The 14,936-nt window shown below is 41.6% G+C and overlaps 1 protein-coding gene across 2 annotated transcripts in view; it reads left to right on the top strand.

Moving 5' to 3' along the window:
* Nucleotides 1–14,492, top strand: part of SRPX (sushi repeat containing protein X-linked) — a 50,019-nt gene extending 35,527 nt beyond the window's left edge. For both annotated transcript variants that reach the window (XM_076355598.1, XM_076355608.1), the window contains 6 exons: nucleotides 6,287–6,413; nucleotides 8,613–8,734; nucleotides 9,426–9,605; nucleotides 10,062–10,195; nucleotides 11,531–11,652; nucleotides 13,945–14,492. In XM_076355598.1, the coding sequence (XP_076211713.1) occupies nucleotides 6,287–6,413; nucleotides 8,613–8,734; nucleotides 9,426–9,605; nucleotides 10,062–10,195; nucleotides 11,531–11,652; nucleotides 13,945–14,125 (866 nt within the window). In that variant the 3' untranslated portion in view covers nucleotides 14,126–14,492. The remainder of the gene's footprint in view (nucleotides 1–6,286; nucleotides 6,414–8,612; nucleotides 8,735–9,425; nucleotides 9,606–10,061; nucleotides 10,196–11,530; nucleotides 11,653–13,944) is intronic.
* Nucleotides 14,493–14,936: the final 444 nt, after the last annotated feature.

Below are 14,936 nucleotides of genomic sequence, written 5' to 3' on the forward strand. Positions count from 1 at the left end.
GTTGGTCTACACCCCGGAAAGTCTACATCTTGAGGTACCTGCTGGTGCCCAAGTCCTCCAAATGAATTCCAGAATGCTCTTTTATCTAATTCCTGGGGGAAGAAAGCAACTGTCCCTTTTGGGGAAGCAGAGGACAGTTTTCTAAGAAGGGATGCAGTGCACTCTCTGTCACTTAGTACTTTCAGCCACAAGTGACCGTCTTCCTTACACACACGCTATCAGCTCCAAGCATTATCACTTTAATAAAGATGAGGCTGGTGTAAATGGTCAGTGCTTTACAATGCTTATAACAGCCTTCGCTGATCTCCTGGGTGACTCGTTGGTAGCCTGTAATTACTGTGGTGCTCTTCTAGCATGTTCTCCGTGCTGGAGTCTGTCCTGCTCTCTGCAACTTAATGATAAAACAGGTTTGAAACTAAACCCTTTGTCTGACCTCCCCTGTTGCTTTTGTTTCTTGGGATCGTGGTCTCCAAATATATCCAGGGAATAGGAATGGTCTCCAAATATGTCCAGGGAATATGAATGGATTATAGTTACCAGCATGGTTGCAGTGAGCTAGACTAAATTTCAGCCTAGTTTACATTAGTTATGCCAGCAATTTTCATTACACAGCAGTTTCTCGGGAACCTTGGCTGGAATAATTGTTTTTATATACATAAATTAAAAGAGAGATAAACAAATATTGAGATTTAACTTTTCTTTCCTACTAATGAGATTTCAGCAGATAGTGAGGCCTCAGCTGCTGCTCTTGTTTCTGGGAAGTCTCTGATAAAAGGTTCAGCAGCTGTCTGCAAAGGAAAGTATTTTTTGGGGCATTTGAATTGGCTACCAGTAATTTAAGCTTGTGGGTGGTAGAGTATTTGTGCACAGTGGTTTTTTTGTGTATGATGACTTGGTTTTCCTCAGAATGCCTGTGGCTCAGTCTAGGTTAGCAAATGGCTTTGGAGTCTCTCCACTGTGGCCTGATGTTCGTAGAATTTTGTTCAGGTTTCCTGTTACTTGGTGTTGTACAAATGTATAAATGAGCCTGCTGCTTAGGTCGAGACTGTTTGTGGTGTCTCTTGTTTTTATTTACAAAAACGAGCCTTGTCCTCCTCAGTGGTGTGGGCGGAGGAAGAGAAACAAACCCTTTTAAGTTTGGGAATGATAAAATGTTGTCTTCTGTATTTCCTGGCACTTTCAGAACCTCATCTGTTGGCAGCGATGGGGTGCTTATTACAGAGGATGCTGTCTTGCAGAGTAGAGTAAGCAAGTATGTCTTAAGCAAAAAAAGAGAGGCTAAGTTAGCACTAACACTTCTTTTTGATTCCAGAAATGCAGGATAGTTGTTGCATAGGGTATGACTGCAAGTCCCAAGTAACCCAGTAAAAGTAATACTATTTAAGTTCTGGTAATACCACATAATATGGAGAAGACCCCTTCAAACCTTGTGTGCACACGGTTCCTATATGGAAATAGGGAGTTATGCAGTTAGCAAACTTTTAATAAGGTTATCTTTTGACCTTTTGATAGGTAGGATAGAGATTTTTTTGTGACCAGACATGACCCTAACAGTGTAATGCAGTTTGCAATTGCATACGCATCCCTTATTGTAATTCAGTAATTAAAGAAAAGGCATCAGTGAACTGCAGCCTACGAAAGCTTACCAATGGATACCAGGAGAGAACTGGCTGAATAGACATTTTTCCTCACTTTCAGCTGAGGAGTAAAATTAAGGTGAGGGGAGTGATGAAATACAAAGGCAAAGAAGCTGCTCTATTTGTTATTTTAACAAATAAGCAATTGGTTGCTTTGTGCACAGTAGGGATGTTACGTGTGATCATAGGCATGGGCTGGTAAAGTTCATGTCGTTGCAAATAGTTAGGGAAATGACCTGGGGACACCACAGCTGTTAGCATCAAGTATGACAAAATTACTGCAGACCTGGATTTATAATCCTCTTGAAAACAAGGGGCTTTCTTCTACCCTTTTGTACTGCAGTTGCACTGCTTAGCATTTTTGCACAAAACTGTGGGGTTCACAGTGCAGTAGTGAAGATGCATGTAGGAAAGGCATTGGGCTAACATCATTGCTGAAACAGATACTCACTAAAAGGGGAAAAAAGATATTTTTTTTTTCCAATTAAAGAAAATTAGGTGTGTTTTAGGAGTCACTTACAGAAGCCCTTACAGACAGTGAGTATTCTGTGCTAACAAAGCAGACTCTCTGTCCCCTGTCCCCCTCCTATAAGAGGAAGAATATCTTTCATGTTGCTGAAATAACTTTGATTAAAAAAGATCAACTTACAGCTGCTTTTGTTTTTCAGTTAGCTAAAAATGCCAATACTCGCTTGAATAATGTTTCCATTATATCCTTAATGCACTGTAACATAGATTGAAATAGCTATTTTCCTCTAGAAGATTGAAAAATGTCACCTTCTTTTCGTCTATAAAGGTTTCATTTTCCTGCTGATTGTATAACAGAGGTTGTAGTAAATGGCTGTCACCATGCTAAGTCATCCTTTTGTCACATCCTAAGACTGTATTGATAGGTAGTTAACGAACAGCTTCCAACTACCCATGTCTGAAACAAGCTCTGCGCTCTGAGTCATTAATTACACAGGCCCTGACAATGGATGTTTTGAAATACAGAGCAATGCCTTGTGGAGGCGGGTGGGGAGAGCAGAACAATGTTCTTCATCTCCCCTTTTATGATTTCCAGTCTCTTCATCTCTTTATGCTTTTGACACAGACTAATGTTTTGAATTAACTTCCAGCCATCATTTAATGTTGTCAGCAATCAGTAATAACAGCGTGTTTATGTAGCAGCAGACCGTTTACCTATCCCATACAGACTCTTGAATAAGCAAGCAGTGGGCATTCAGTACCATCCCTCTGTTTCTTTCCTCTTGTCATCCCAAATTCACAAGCAAATAAACGTAAGCCTTCAACAAACTATGAGAAAGGCAGTTAACAAGCTCTTTAAGGTTTGTTGATATTGTTAATATGAAGTATGTTTTTTAAAAATAAAATTTAAAACCTCTTTGAAAAAGTCACATTTTTCTCCACAAAGTTCAAAGGACAGCTTTAAAATTTGGTATTCTGCTGCTGACCTCCTGATGCGATGTCTGCAATGCCGCTTCCCAGCGTGGGGCCAGAGTACCAGTTGCTGCTGCTGAGTAGCCAAGAAAAGCGACAACTTACAAGAATGTAAGAGAAGTGGTGACTGAACAGTCACCAAATTTTTTATGAAAATTTTTTATGAAAACTCAGTTTCCCTGCCCATGATGTAAACCTCGCAGGCGAGATTCACCCATTTAATATATCACCCTGCTAAACAGCTTAAATAAATCCGCTTGGCTTGTCATTAGTCTTTCAGCAGTGACACTGTAGTGAATGCGTAAGACCAGCCGTACGGGGTCAGACACCTTGTAGCGTGTCCTGGCTCCAGCTCTGGCCAGGAATACTTATTAAGCGAGGCAGTCTGACAATCTGGTGCTTACAGGATGATTTTTCCCTCTGATAAAATCTCCCCAGCAGTCAGCAGTCTTGTGGGTTCCTCTGTTGGGGTTTGTTTTGGAACCAGTTTAGTTTTCTAACCTGCAGGTGGGCACCTTGCTCACGTCATACATTTTATTAAAGGGTTGGGGGGGGGGGGGGAGGCGGTGTTTCAGTTTTGTCACTTGAGCATTTGCCTGGATGTTCTCTGGTCACCTTCTCTGCATTTAAATGGGTTGGGTTTTTTTAGACCTGTCTTCCTTCTGCCAAGCTGTGGCCAAGGTGCTTAATATGCTGTAGATTGGCTGCAACTTTGTACAAGGGCACGAGGCAAAAGACCTGAGCGCTCTTTGTTTTAACGCATCCCAGTGGCCACTGCAGTTAAAGAGCCTCTGGTAGACAGCTGCTTTCTCTTGGCCCGTTTCAAAGCAGAGTTGTTCTGGTGGGGTTCATTTAGTGCCTGTTGAATGCTGAGAGGCAGCTGAAATGACCAAAGAAAATATCCTTTCCAGGAATTTTTAAGTCCAGTTAAAAAGGCTGCCTGGCCCCTGGGTGCTCGGTGAGTTGGTTCCCACAGTAACCGTATTTGTCTTTACGATGTGGAAGTCCAAGCCGGTTCATACCAACGAGTCTTCTCTGTGCTAAATAGCGTAATGAGCTTTCTGATTAATTAAGTGCTTAAAACACTGGGTCCTTAAATGCCATTCTGTCTTTAAATAAACGTAATGCTGGAATAAATGTATGCTGTCCGTAGCACAGTGGTGAGCTGTCGCCACAGTAAATTAACCAGAGCCAGAAGCAGCCTTGGTGAGACTAATTCAGCTACGCTGGGGGGTTATTGAGAGCAACGTAGTTTTGTAGAGGAGGGCAGAGCTCCCACTGGCTGTGATGTGAGCACGTTTCCACACATAACAGGAAGGTACTCTAAAAATAAGGGAGTGAGTAAGAAACATGAGGAAAGGAGACAAAGTGCTTCCTACAGCCAGCGTGGATGCTTGAAAATCCTGCTCGCTTGTGTACTGCAGCAGATGAGGGAAGGAGGAGTGAAAGAACTCAAAAAGTGAAAAAGTTAAAGAAGCCATAACAAAGATCTAAGTGCCTTACATATCTTTAGCGAAGGGTGTTCTTGTAAAGTACAGGAAGCTTGAAAAGCTTGTTTAGAGGATTCTGCTGTTCATTTGTGATTGATCCACTCCCTGCAGTGGGAATGCACTCTTGTTAGCCTCACCTTCTAGTAGGATCTACAAAGAAATCAACAGTTATCCTCCCAATACTATAGGAAGATATATTTTTTTCATTGTTTATTTACCAAAAAACCCACAAAAATAAGCATTTGTGTCAGGCAGTTTGCAATATTCCTGATGTTTTCTGAATAACTTTGGTATGACACTTATTGCCTGTGCCTCCCCCACTCCCTCCTGTGCAAAATTAAGACAGGAGCTCGTCCTATGGAAGTGCCTCACAAAGCTGCGGTGTTTGGGGTTGGAGGAAAACTCTTACAGAAGGAATACAGATAAGCCAGTTTTTGAGTCCCGGGTTCTTGGATTACCATTAAAAGTTTGAAGGGGCTATAGCAGGGCTGCACTTGCCCTAGTTAAACTGGTAGAAAACATTGTGTGTTGCTTGTACAATATGAGGGTCTATTAAATTATTTTCTACATTTGATGCTTTATAAAGACCTAAACCTTTTCTCATTGCTATTTTTTTGAAAGAAATCCAGACTGTACTTTTTGTGTCTGCCCTGCAAATGAAAAGACAAGGCCTGCCACCCTTTAAATTTAAGCAGCACTTTAGGGATTGATTTCTGTTTGCAGGTAAAGACCAATCCTGTCTCTGTGTTCATTTTTAAAGCCGGTATACGACTCTATGGATTTAGACTTCATTTTGGGTATAACCCGAGCAATGGTAAAAACCCCTGAGACTAAGCTATTAAATACAGATTTTTTTTTTTTTTTTTTTTTTTTTTTTTTAATTAATGATTGTGATGGTGTTTGGACTTAGTTCGCCCATGTATTTCTGCTATGCTGGGAGGATTGGCAATGGAAGCGGCTGAAGATGAGTAGCTGTGCATCGCCTTTGTCCTCCATCAGGGTCTTTTATCATCGCCACTGTTCCTTTACTCCTGCATAATAGTCACAACGTTCTGGTAGCAGTTAAACAAGCTTTCAAAACTTACCCGGTCTACTTTTTGTTTTGTATTACCTGTAAGGCATTATTATAAGAATTACTTGAAAAAAATCAAATGCAGCAGCAATTCCCTGCAAAATGACAATTTTGTTAATCTTCTGTTGTTTCTCTTTTTGCCATTGCTGCAGGAAAAATAACCAAGAGTTTAACAGTAACATGCAAAGTTATCATACGGAGAGAGATTTATGTTCAGTGTGCTTTACAAGTGTTCTTAATCACAATATCCACCACACAGATGAACAAAGAGAGGCAGAGCAGATAAACAGAAGGGTCAGGCTCCTCGGGTACAATCTTGGGTATCCCTCCGTAGAGTTCAAAGCCAAATATAGTCGATTTGTAGACACTGCTTTTTAACTGGGGACTAGATAAAGAAAGTTATGATAACTACTTTTTAATTAGTTTTTTACATTGGGTGGGGGGCTCGATCATTGTCATCTCTTACTCTTCTTACAAAAAGGTGGGAAGTACAGGCTCTACCTACCTTGGCTGGGACGTCTCCAGTGTTGAGGAGGCCAGCTGAAGGTGGTCCCGAATTACACTGACAACAGGGCAAGAGCTGTGAAGAAAATGCATAGCTGTAACACATGCACATGTGCCCATTTCTGTGACGTTTATTTCAACAGATACTGAGCCTCCAAGGATCCAGTGCCCAAGCGTGAAGGAGAAAACCGCGGAGCCCAACAAGTTGACGGCCAGAGTGTTCTGGGACACCCCAGAGGGACGGGACACTGCTGACGGGATTCTGACAGAGTAGGTTTGCATTTTCTCCTTTTTATTCCTGGGGTCCTAGGTTAGTAATTCAGCTGATGAGGGTGGCCAGGTACCCTTTCCCCTTAATTCATCCAAGATGCTTATTTATAGCTGTCACATGTCAATGGCCTGTAAAGAATTGCGTGTTTAATTAAAAATTGACAACTTGAATCGTTCAGGACCTGGCATGTAGAGGGGTAGCAGATTGTTGTGGTTATTTTAGAGCTGATGGAATAAATGACAATAGCATTTTGACTGCACCTGTGAAATTTTCCAGAACTTCTTTGTGGGTCTATTCTCATATACAAGTTTTCTTACAGCAAGTTACCTTTTATACATAACAATGAAAAGATAATAGTGCATCGGAGGTAGCAGCAGAGGCAATTTTGACTGTCTTAAAAAAACCTGAGACGACTTGTGTCACAAAGCAGTATCTGCAATCATCTTTAGGCTTCTTCCTGAAGTAGTGCTGACTACTGATGTCACAGCGTTCTGCAGTTACTTGTAAAGTAATGCCTCTCATTTGAAAGAGCTTTAAACATTGGATTTAAACTTAACACTTTCTTCAAAATTTCCTTGTCCATTTTTATGGTTTCACAGTCACATTTTCCAGAAGAGCAAGGTGCACTTGTGATGGTACCACTGTCTCTGATTTTCCCATCTTTATCATGCAGGATTTATGGCAGTCTATCTAGATTATTGTAATGGAAAGAGTACAGAAAATCTGCTTTTTTCATTAAGCAAGTTACATCTTTTAACTGTATATTAGTGGACTGGTTAAGCTTAAAATCTCAAAGTTCTAAGCTTAAAGATGTTTACAGTTTTATGTGAATACAAAAAAGCTGTTGAAAGACACAGTGACATTGCCTTTTTATTGTTACAGTTTAAATAATACCAGAAGAATTCATTACACAACTAAAAACAGTATTGCTGTTAAGGTCTACTGTGTTTATTCTATGGCAATTAACAGCATCAAAAAAAATTAAGCCTGATAAAATAAAGACTTTGAAAAGTGTCACAATAACAAAATTCCAAAGTCTTTTTGATGAAATAATGTCTGGTAGGCAAAAAAAATGGGGAATATCCCATGTAGACTTAGAATCATAGAATCATAAAGATTGGAAGAGACCTCTAAGATCATCGAGTCCAACCGTCAACCCAACCCCACCACCCACTAAACCATGTCCCTAAGCGCCTCATCTACACGTCTTTTAAATACTTCCAGGGATGGTGACTCAACCACTTCCCCGGGCAGCCTGTTCCAATGTTTCACCACTCTTTCAGTAAAGAATTTTTTCCTCGTGTCCAATCTAAACCTCCCCTGGCGCAACTTGATGCCATTATGACTTTGTCATATGAGTAACTGTTCCCAGCTCTGAAGAGGCTAGCTGTTGAATCTGTGGGAGCTTTTCCATAAATCTACTTTTATAAAATCTTGCTAAACTGTGTACAGTGCTTTCCTTAAATGCGCTGGGTCCTGCAGTCCTGTGAATTTGTAAGCTTTCCCATTACGTGGAACACTGCTCAACCTCACTGCTTCAGTACTGAGGATACATTTAACATGTCTGAATTCTCCTGGCACATTTGCAGGATAGCAACAAGTTCCAGGTGAAAACGCTGCTGTGGATCACCACACCCTCCTGCTGTGACAATAAATCTCGCTTTCTATTCCATTTTTGTACATTAGTGTAATTATAGGAGCAGTGCAGAGCAGCCAAGATGGGGTACGTCCCCAGTGTAAGAGGCTGGAAGTTTTCTTACGCTCCTCCAGCTCTGGGTTACGCTGCAGCTCTGACAGTGGATTGTTCACGATACGATACAAAATGAGGGAGGATCAATCTCAGCTTTTCCTTATGTAAGGAATAGGAAGCTCGAGTTCCTTTGGGCATGGCGTGATGCTTGGCTACACTATGGATTGTCTTACAGGAAGCGAGCAGGCCCTGCCTGCTCTGCCTCCCTTGTCTCAGCAGGGCGTACAACTTTTGTACAACTCCAGGGTGGGCTGTTGGTAGCAAGTTTAAATACTCTGGTTGCTGCTGCCCAGCTTCTTCCTTTGCTTACGCTCAGTCTTCAGTCACGCAGTGCAGCCAGGCAATCTTAGCATGCCACAAACATCACTCTTCAGGCTTTTACAGCATTGTCAGTAGGAAAATACTGGTGAATTTATGTCTGTCTGTCCTGTTTTATCTCCTGTTGTAGTGTTATTTTGAAAGGCCTGCCACCAGGGTCACATTTTCCGGAAGGCGACCACAAAATCCAATATACTGTGTATGACAGAGCTGAAAACAAAGGCACTTGCAAATTTCTTGTTAAAGTCAGAGGTAAGAATGCTGTTTTACCCTATGTTTTACAGTCACTGATTTGCATCTGGCTTAGTAGGCAGTTTGAGAAATGTCCTCATTTCTATATTTGTCTGCATATGTATGTGTATATAAACTGTAGGTTGATGCTGAAAGACAGAATGCCATCTTGCTCAAGACCCTGGGGGCCAGGCCTGCAGCAGGGTGGGTGGCCGGCACTCTGCATGTCAGGGAAGAGCTTCATTGATCGGTCCTGCCTCTAGCTTCACACCCCTTCTCTCCTGCTGGCTTCTCCCTGATACTTAGCTTGTGAGCTGCTGAAACAAGTATGTGAAGGAGTTTTTTCAGCTGTGACTCACATCTGTCAAGCAGAGCTGCCCTTTCACAAGTCCAGATCTTGAAATCTGGAGTTGAATATACAAAGATGAAACCTGTAGGTTTCAGCTTCAGCTCTCTTTGTGCTCCATGACCTTTTGTCACCATGATATCACAATCACATGCATACACCTATACATCCGCATCATTGTAGTTTACATATGAGTTGAGGGGGTTTTTTTGTTTGTTTGTTTGGGGTGTTTAAATATATGACTCTCATAATATAGAAAACAAACAGAAAAATGTCTTCTATATTGGTATTCCACTGGCCATGCTACCCATCAAACAGGGCGATTCATGCCTTGTCATCTTTTTTTTTTTTGCCTCTTGCTTAAAGTCAGGCGCTGTGTGAAATTAAATGCCCCAGATAATGGCTACATCAAGTGTTCAGGTGATGGAAATAACTATGGTGCTACATGCGAGTTCTCCTGCATTGGAGGCTACGAGCTGCAAGGAAGCCCAGCTAGAGTATGCCAGTACAATTTGGGGTGGTCAGGAGTGGAGCCAACCTGTGCACGTAAGTGAGTACTTCACCACTTTACCAGAAGGGCTGCCAGAGCAATGGTTCTCGTGGCAGTGAGAATTTGGGAAGGGGGTGTGGGGTGGAATACAGCTGCAAACTTTAATGCCCTAGAGGTAAGAAACTTAAAACGTTTGTCTCCTCTGCTAATTCGCACTTACAGCTGAAGCCCTTTGCCACCTTTGGCTGCTCCTTCCTAGGATGATGATGGTACCTCACAACTGATAGTGTGTTTTAGCTCAAAGCTCTCTACAAAACTTCACATTCTGTAGTCATTCCATCTTGCAAGCCAGAACAGCTTAAGATAAAACTGTTGGCTTCAATGAGGCCAGTATTTCACCCATATCTTCTTTATTATTATTTCTTGTGCTTCTGCTATCTAATGGTTTGTGCTTTTAGAAATAGATCTGTTTTCAGTATGCTCTGTAACTTTTGTTTTAAATTTAATTCTAGCCATGAATATTAATGTGAATGTGAGGACTGCAGCTGCACTTCTGGATCAATTTTATGAGAAGCGGAGACTGCTAATTATTTCAACTCCTACTGCAGCCAACTTCTTCTACAGGATGCAGTTGGGAATGCTGCAGGTAAAACACATTTTGGGGGGGGTGGTGCAACTTTTTTTTTTTTTTTTTTTTTGAAGAAAGACACAAGAGGACGAGCTCCACTGTTTGATGCAAATCCACAAACTTCAGCTGTTATATTGCAGCCACTGGAGGATCTGGCTGAAGCAGTAGTTGTTCTGGATTAATCCTTTTTACACGGGTTTGAGTTGAAACATCTCCCCAGTCTCTAATTCAGCTCCGTTCTGGATTGTGCTGCCTCTGACTGACCAGTCGCTGAATCCCAGGCAGTTCTGGCCCTCTTCCATCCTCCCCAAATTAATTTAATATTAACTTGTGCTCAATAATCATTCCCTAACTCAGCTCCTAAAGAAGTTGAAAAGAACCCAAGCCATCCAGCACCTCAGTGGTTGCAGTTCATGCAAACCAGGCTTACAGACTTTGTAACTACAATGCAAGGAAGCGTGAATAGCTTCAGGAATAGCCAGTGCACCAGCAGACAAAGGACCGGAGACTCAGCATAGAAATCATCCAGAGTGCTGGAGATAGCACTGGGGTATTTTGTTCCAAAAAAAAAGAAAACTTCTGGTAATTGTCCTTCTTATGTGTTGTAAATGTGATGCTCTTGTTGGGTTCTTGCTAGACTTAGGGATGTATCTCAGAAATGTATCTGTGTCCTCAGGGAAAGGAGCCAGTCCTGTATTCTTTCACAGCGGCAAGTGCTTCTATCTTGTTTCTTTTCTTACAACTGTAGCAAAATTCAGTATAAATAGTCATTAGAATATGAACATGATGATGTTTTTAACTGCTGGCTTAAGTTACAGTTGTATTAAAAAAAAAAAGTTTTTCTTTTCCCCCATTAGATTAACTTGGCAAGAAAATTCAATATATTGATCAAAATGAAATAGTTTAAAATACAAAATTTAATGGCTGTAGTACTTTTCCCTCTGCTTGACAGTTGTCAAACAAGTTGGCATGAAAGAAAACTTTCTGCAGTCAACTTCCATTTCACATACCTTGCTTTGATTGCCAAATTAGGTTACTGGCACAATGCTTAATACCCTGGCATCTTTTCATGTGATTACAAAGACAAGTTTATAGTCCTCCTAGGTGATCCCTGTGTGTTGTTTTTCTTAGAGTAGTTAAGAATCCATCATTTGACGTCCCCTGGAGTCACGAGGCTCTAGTTCTTCACAGTGAGAATTAGAGACTTTTCAAAGTATGCTCTCATTTCAGTTTAAACCATCTCACTAACATAAGAAGATTAGACTCTTTAAGAACACTTTGCTCCATGCTCAAAACAAACCTCTGTTCTCTACTGACAACTGACACACCTCTTTCTTCTTTTAACCCTTCCAGCCGGCACAGTGTGGTTTAGACCTCCGACACGTTACCGTAGTTGAATTGGTTGGTGTCTTCCCAGCACAGATAGGAAGAATAGGTGTAAAGCTGCTGCCCCCATCACTTGCCCTGCAACTCAGGTAAAGTAAGCTCTCACTGCGGTTGTGTTTGCACCTTAGCATATAAGATGTATTGCTTTTGATTCCCTGCATCTTACTCTTTAAATATACATATTCTACTGTAAAGTACATAGCTAGACACTGGAAGGTAAATGTTGATGAGTAAGTTCTAGGATTAATTTGCTCTCTATCTGTGTAATAGCTACTGCAAATTCACGGGTGGTTGGTATTTATGAAATTAAGAGCATTTAAATGGGCTGTGACTCTTTCAAGTGTCACGTCTTCCTTGCCCCTTTGCTCAAACTGAGTGAATTTCTGAATTCATGTGAACTCCCTTTGATCATGTTATAGGTCTATATTTTTGGGTGCTGCCACTGAAAACACTTCAAGTATGTCTGTATTTGTGCTGGAGTTGGTCTGATGCAGTCATGACAGGCTGCAATCGCTTTGCAAGGACAGCCTTGGAGCAGCTGCCAGTGCAGCCCCAAACGGCAGCGACAGCTCATCTTCTCTGCAGTGCTGCTGGTGGCTGTGGCCAGGCCAGAAGAGGAAGCAGCGGTTGCTCTTTGGAAGTCCCACGTGTAGAAATTATATGGGCAGCATTTCAAAGGGGAAATTATCCGCCTCCCCAGCCTAACTACAACATTCAGCAGTTACTGAGGTGCCTGAACTGTTTTGACTTGGTTTTAGACTGGCAGGGGGCTGGTTTTCACTTGAAAGGGAGACTTCAAGTGCCAGCATTTCCTAGGTACAGGAGGACTACAAGAGCCAAAAATGAAGGCCTCATTGGCAGGGAAAGTAGTAGTTATTTAGGCAAAAAGTCCAGGAGCATTTTAGGCAACATCTTCTGTGATATGCCTGAGGAAATGGAGCAAGTTTTAATTGCGGACAATAAAAAATGCTGACAAGTCAGAGAGGTTTTTTTGGATTGCAAAAAATAAAAACATTTGTTCTCTGTAAAAGGAAAAAGAGAGGACAAAGAGCTTCTCTGTTATTCAAAAAAGTAAAAGTACTTTTACTAAAGTTGAAATGGTTTTCTTGTGGCTCGGTAGAAAATAATAAGCTCTGGTAACACCTTGTTTCCTGCCCCTCCCTTCCTCCCCCGCAACCTTTACATTTCGGAAATTGGTATGGTATGACCTGCCCCGCACTCAGTGAAAGTTAGTTTTCCATTTGATTTTTTTTTCCTCTGGTGTTACTGCAGTGTGTGAATTATAGCATTCCAGTTCTGGAAGGCACTTAAATCAAAATGAAACGCACCCTTAAACATCCTGAATAAAGATACGGTCCAGAATTGGCATTCAGTAAACTCATGAGCACAGGTAGCCGAGTTAAAACTTTGGAAACCTCAGAAGGTTAGCGTTTGGATTTGTAGAAGGTAAGCATTTTTTCTTAAGAGGAATGTAGTTTCCTATCACCATAGCTTAGTTTCAAACGTTATTTTAGCTTGAATTTAATAGCCAAGCTCCCTAATTGCAACAAGAAGATGCCTAGAGCACGCAAACTTGGGAGAAGGCTGAGGAAGGTCAATTTTGCTATGCTTCGCCCCTTACCAACATCCCCCCCAGACCCTCTTCTTCATGGCAGCCTTCCTGTCCTGACACCATTCTGTCACGGCTGCCTGAATTTATTTTCCCCACACCAATGATGTTGACTGACTGCATGTCTAAGGATCTTCTAGTTCACTACTCCTTCAAGCAAAAGATTAAAAGAGCACCAAGGATATACTTCTGTTACTGTCGCACCTCCAGAGGAGCTCAAAAGACCCCTTTTGGAAGGAAAGGACTCCACCATGATTAGCAGCGGCTTTTGTTCTCCTAAATTGGAGTTACCACCAGGTGGATGGTTATTATTATGAAGCCATGAAAACCGACTCCAATAATTTTGTCCTGCTTTTTCTCATTGTGGTGTTATACCATGTGGCAGCCGAGAAAGGGAATAGTCTACTTGTAACTCTAGCTCCATCGCAATGGTTTTCTTTAGGCAATGTATATAGTACTTTTTTTGTCTTACCTTTTTTTTCTCTTGTGATAGCAATAGGTAATGGCATGTGCTATACTAAGGGTCCAAGAAGAAAACAGAGCTGAGTGCAGTTATCTTGACCCTTCCCTAATGCAAAGGTGCAGCCTGCAGCACATGCAGACACCCGCTCTCTATCTGACTCCTTGTTCTTACAGCTGAAACAAAGCGGACCCTCTGCCCGTCCCCGCCTTCCTCTGCTTAGACCCAAGAGGCTGGCTCTGCCATTTATTAGTTTGAAGTGCCCAGGCAGTAGATGACGGGCTTTAACAAAACAAGGTCCTTATTTTGCAGGCTGCTGCTGAGGATCCCCCATTACAATTTCAACATCGTGGTGATGGACAAGCACGGAATGGACAAGGAACGCTATCCTTTCCCAGCAACGCCAGCCGAGCTCTTTGCACTTATTGACAATTTTCCCTTGAGAAAAGAAGAGATGAAACTGCAAGCAGAAATTGGTCAGTCATGTCCCTAATTCAGGACCGCAGGGCTTGCAGTTGTCAGTGAATTTTTTTTAATCCACGTAATTCTCCCCTTGGTGCTACACGAAGCATGGCTTTTTTAATCACAGATGTACAGATTTTTTGTGTGTATTGTTAAGTCTGTCCGGCTGTGTAGCTACTCTGCATAGAAGCATGCATGATGCTTTTTTGTACTTTCGGCTATCTTTAGATAAATGTGTACGTAGGATTACTACCCGATGGAATTTCTTGTACAGAGAGTAAAGAACTGAGGCACGTTTCTGGGAGTTTATTTTGGATTTTTCATTCAGTGTAAAATTGGGGTTTCTTTCTTACTGTTTATAAGTCTTTTTATTAATAAAATATTGTTTTGCAAACAGATAGTTGTCTAAAATTCCTCTTGGAGATAAAAGTTGATCGATGAAAGTTGGATCAAAATACCTCTCTGCAAACCATTATCATAGAGACATTAGCCTCAGATTGAAAGTGTACAAGCAACCCAGCGGTGTCTTTCAGTTCCACTAATAATAGGGTCGATCACAAACACAAAGCATAAGCCAAAGGCGACGCAAGTACCTGTTTTCAGCAGCAGCAAGAAGAAAATAGCTGATAGCAGGAGTATGGAAGTCACTGCCAGAAGGAATACGATAAAGGAACAGTGAGCAGTGTAGAAGATAGGCAGTAATTACTAAAGGCCACATACTGAAATGCTTGACAGAAAAATATGCTCCTACCTGGTATGCTTCTGCTTCTGGCTTTTCACGTCCAAGGGACTTGGAGTAGCAGATTTCTTCCCCTCTTCATCTTGGAGACAGACCAGGCTGT

Source organism: Aptenodytes patagonicus, chromosome 1, assembly GCF_965638725.1.
Source record: "Aptenodytes patagonicus chromosome 1, bAptPat1.pri.cur, whole genome shotgun sequence".
NCBI lineage: Eukaryota > Metazoa > Chordata > Aves > Sphenisciformes > Spheniscidae > Aptenodytes > Aptenodytes patagonicus.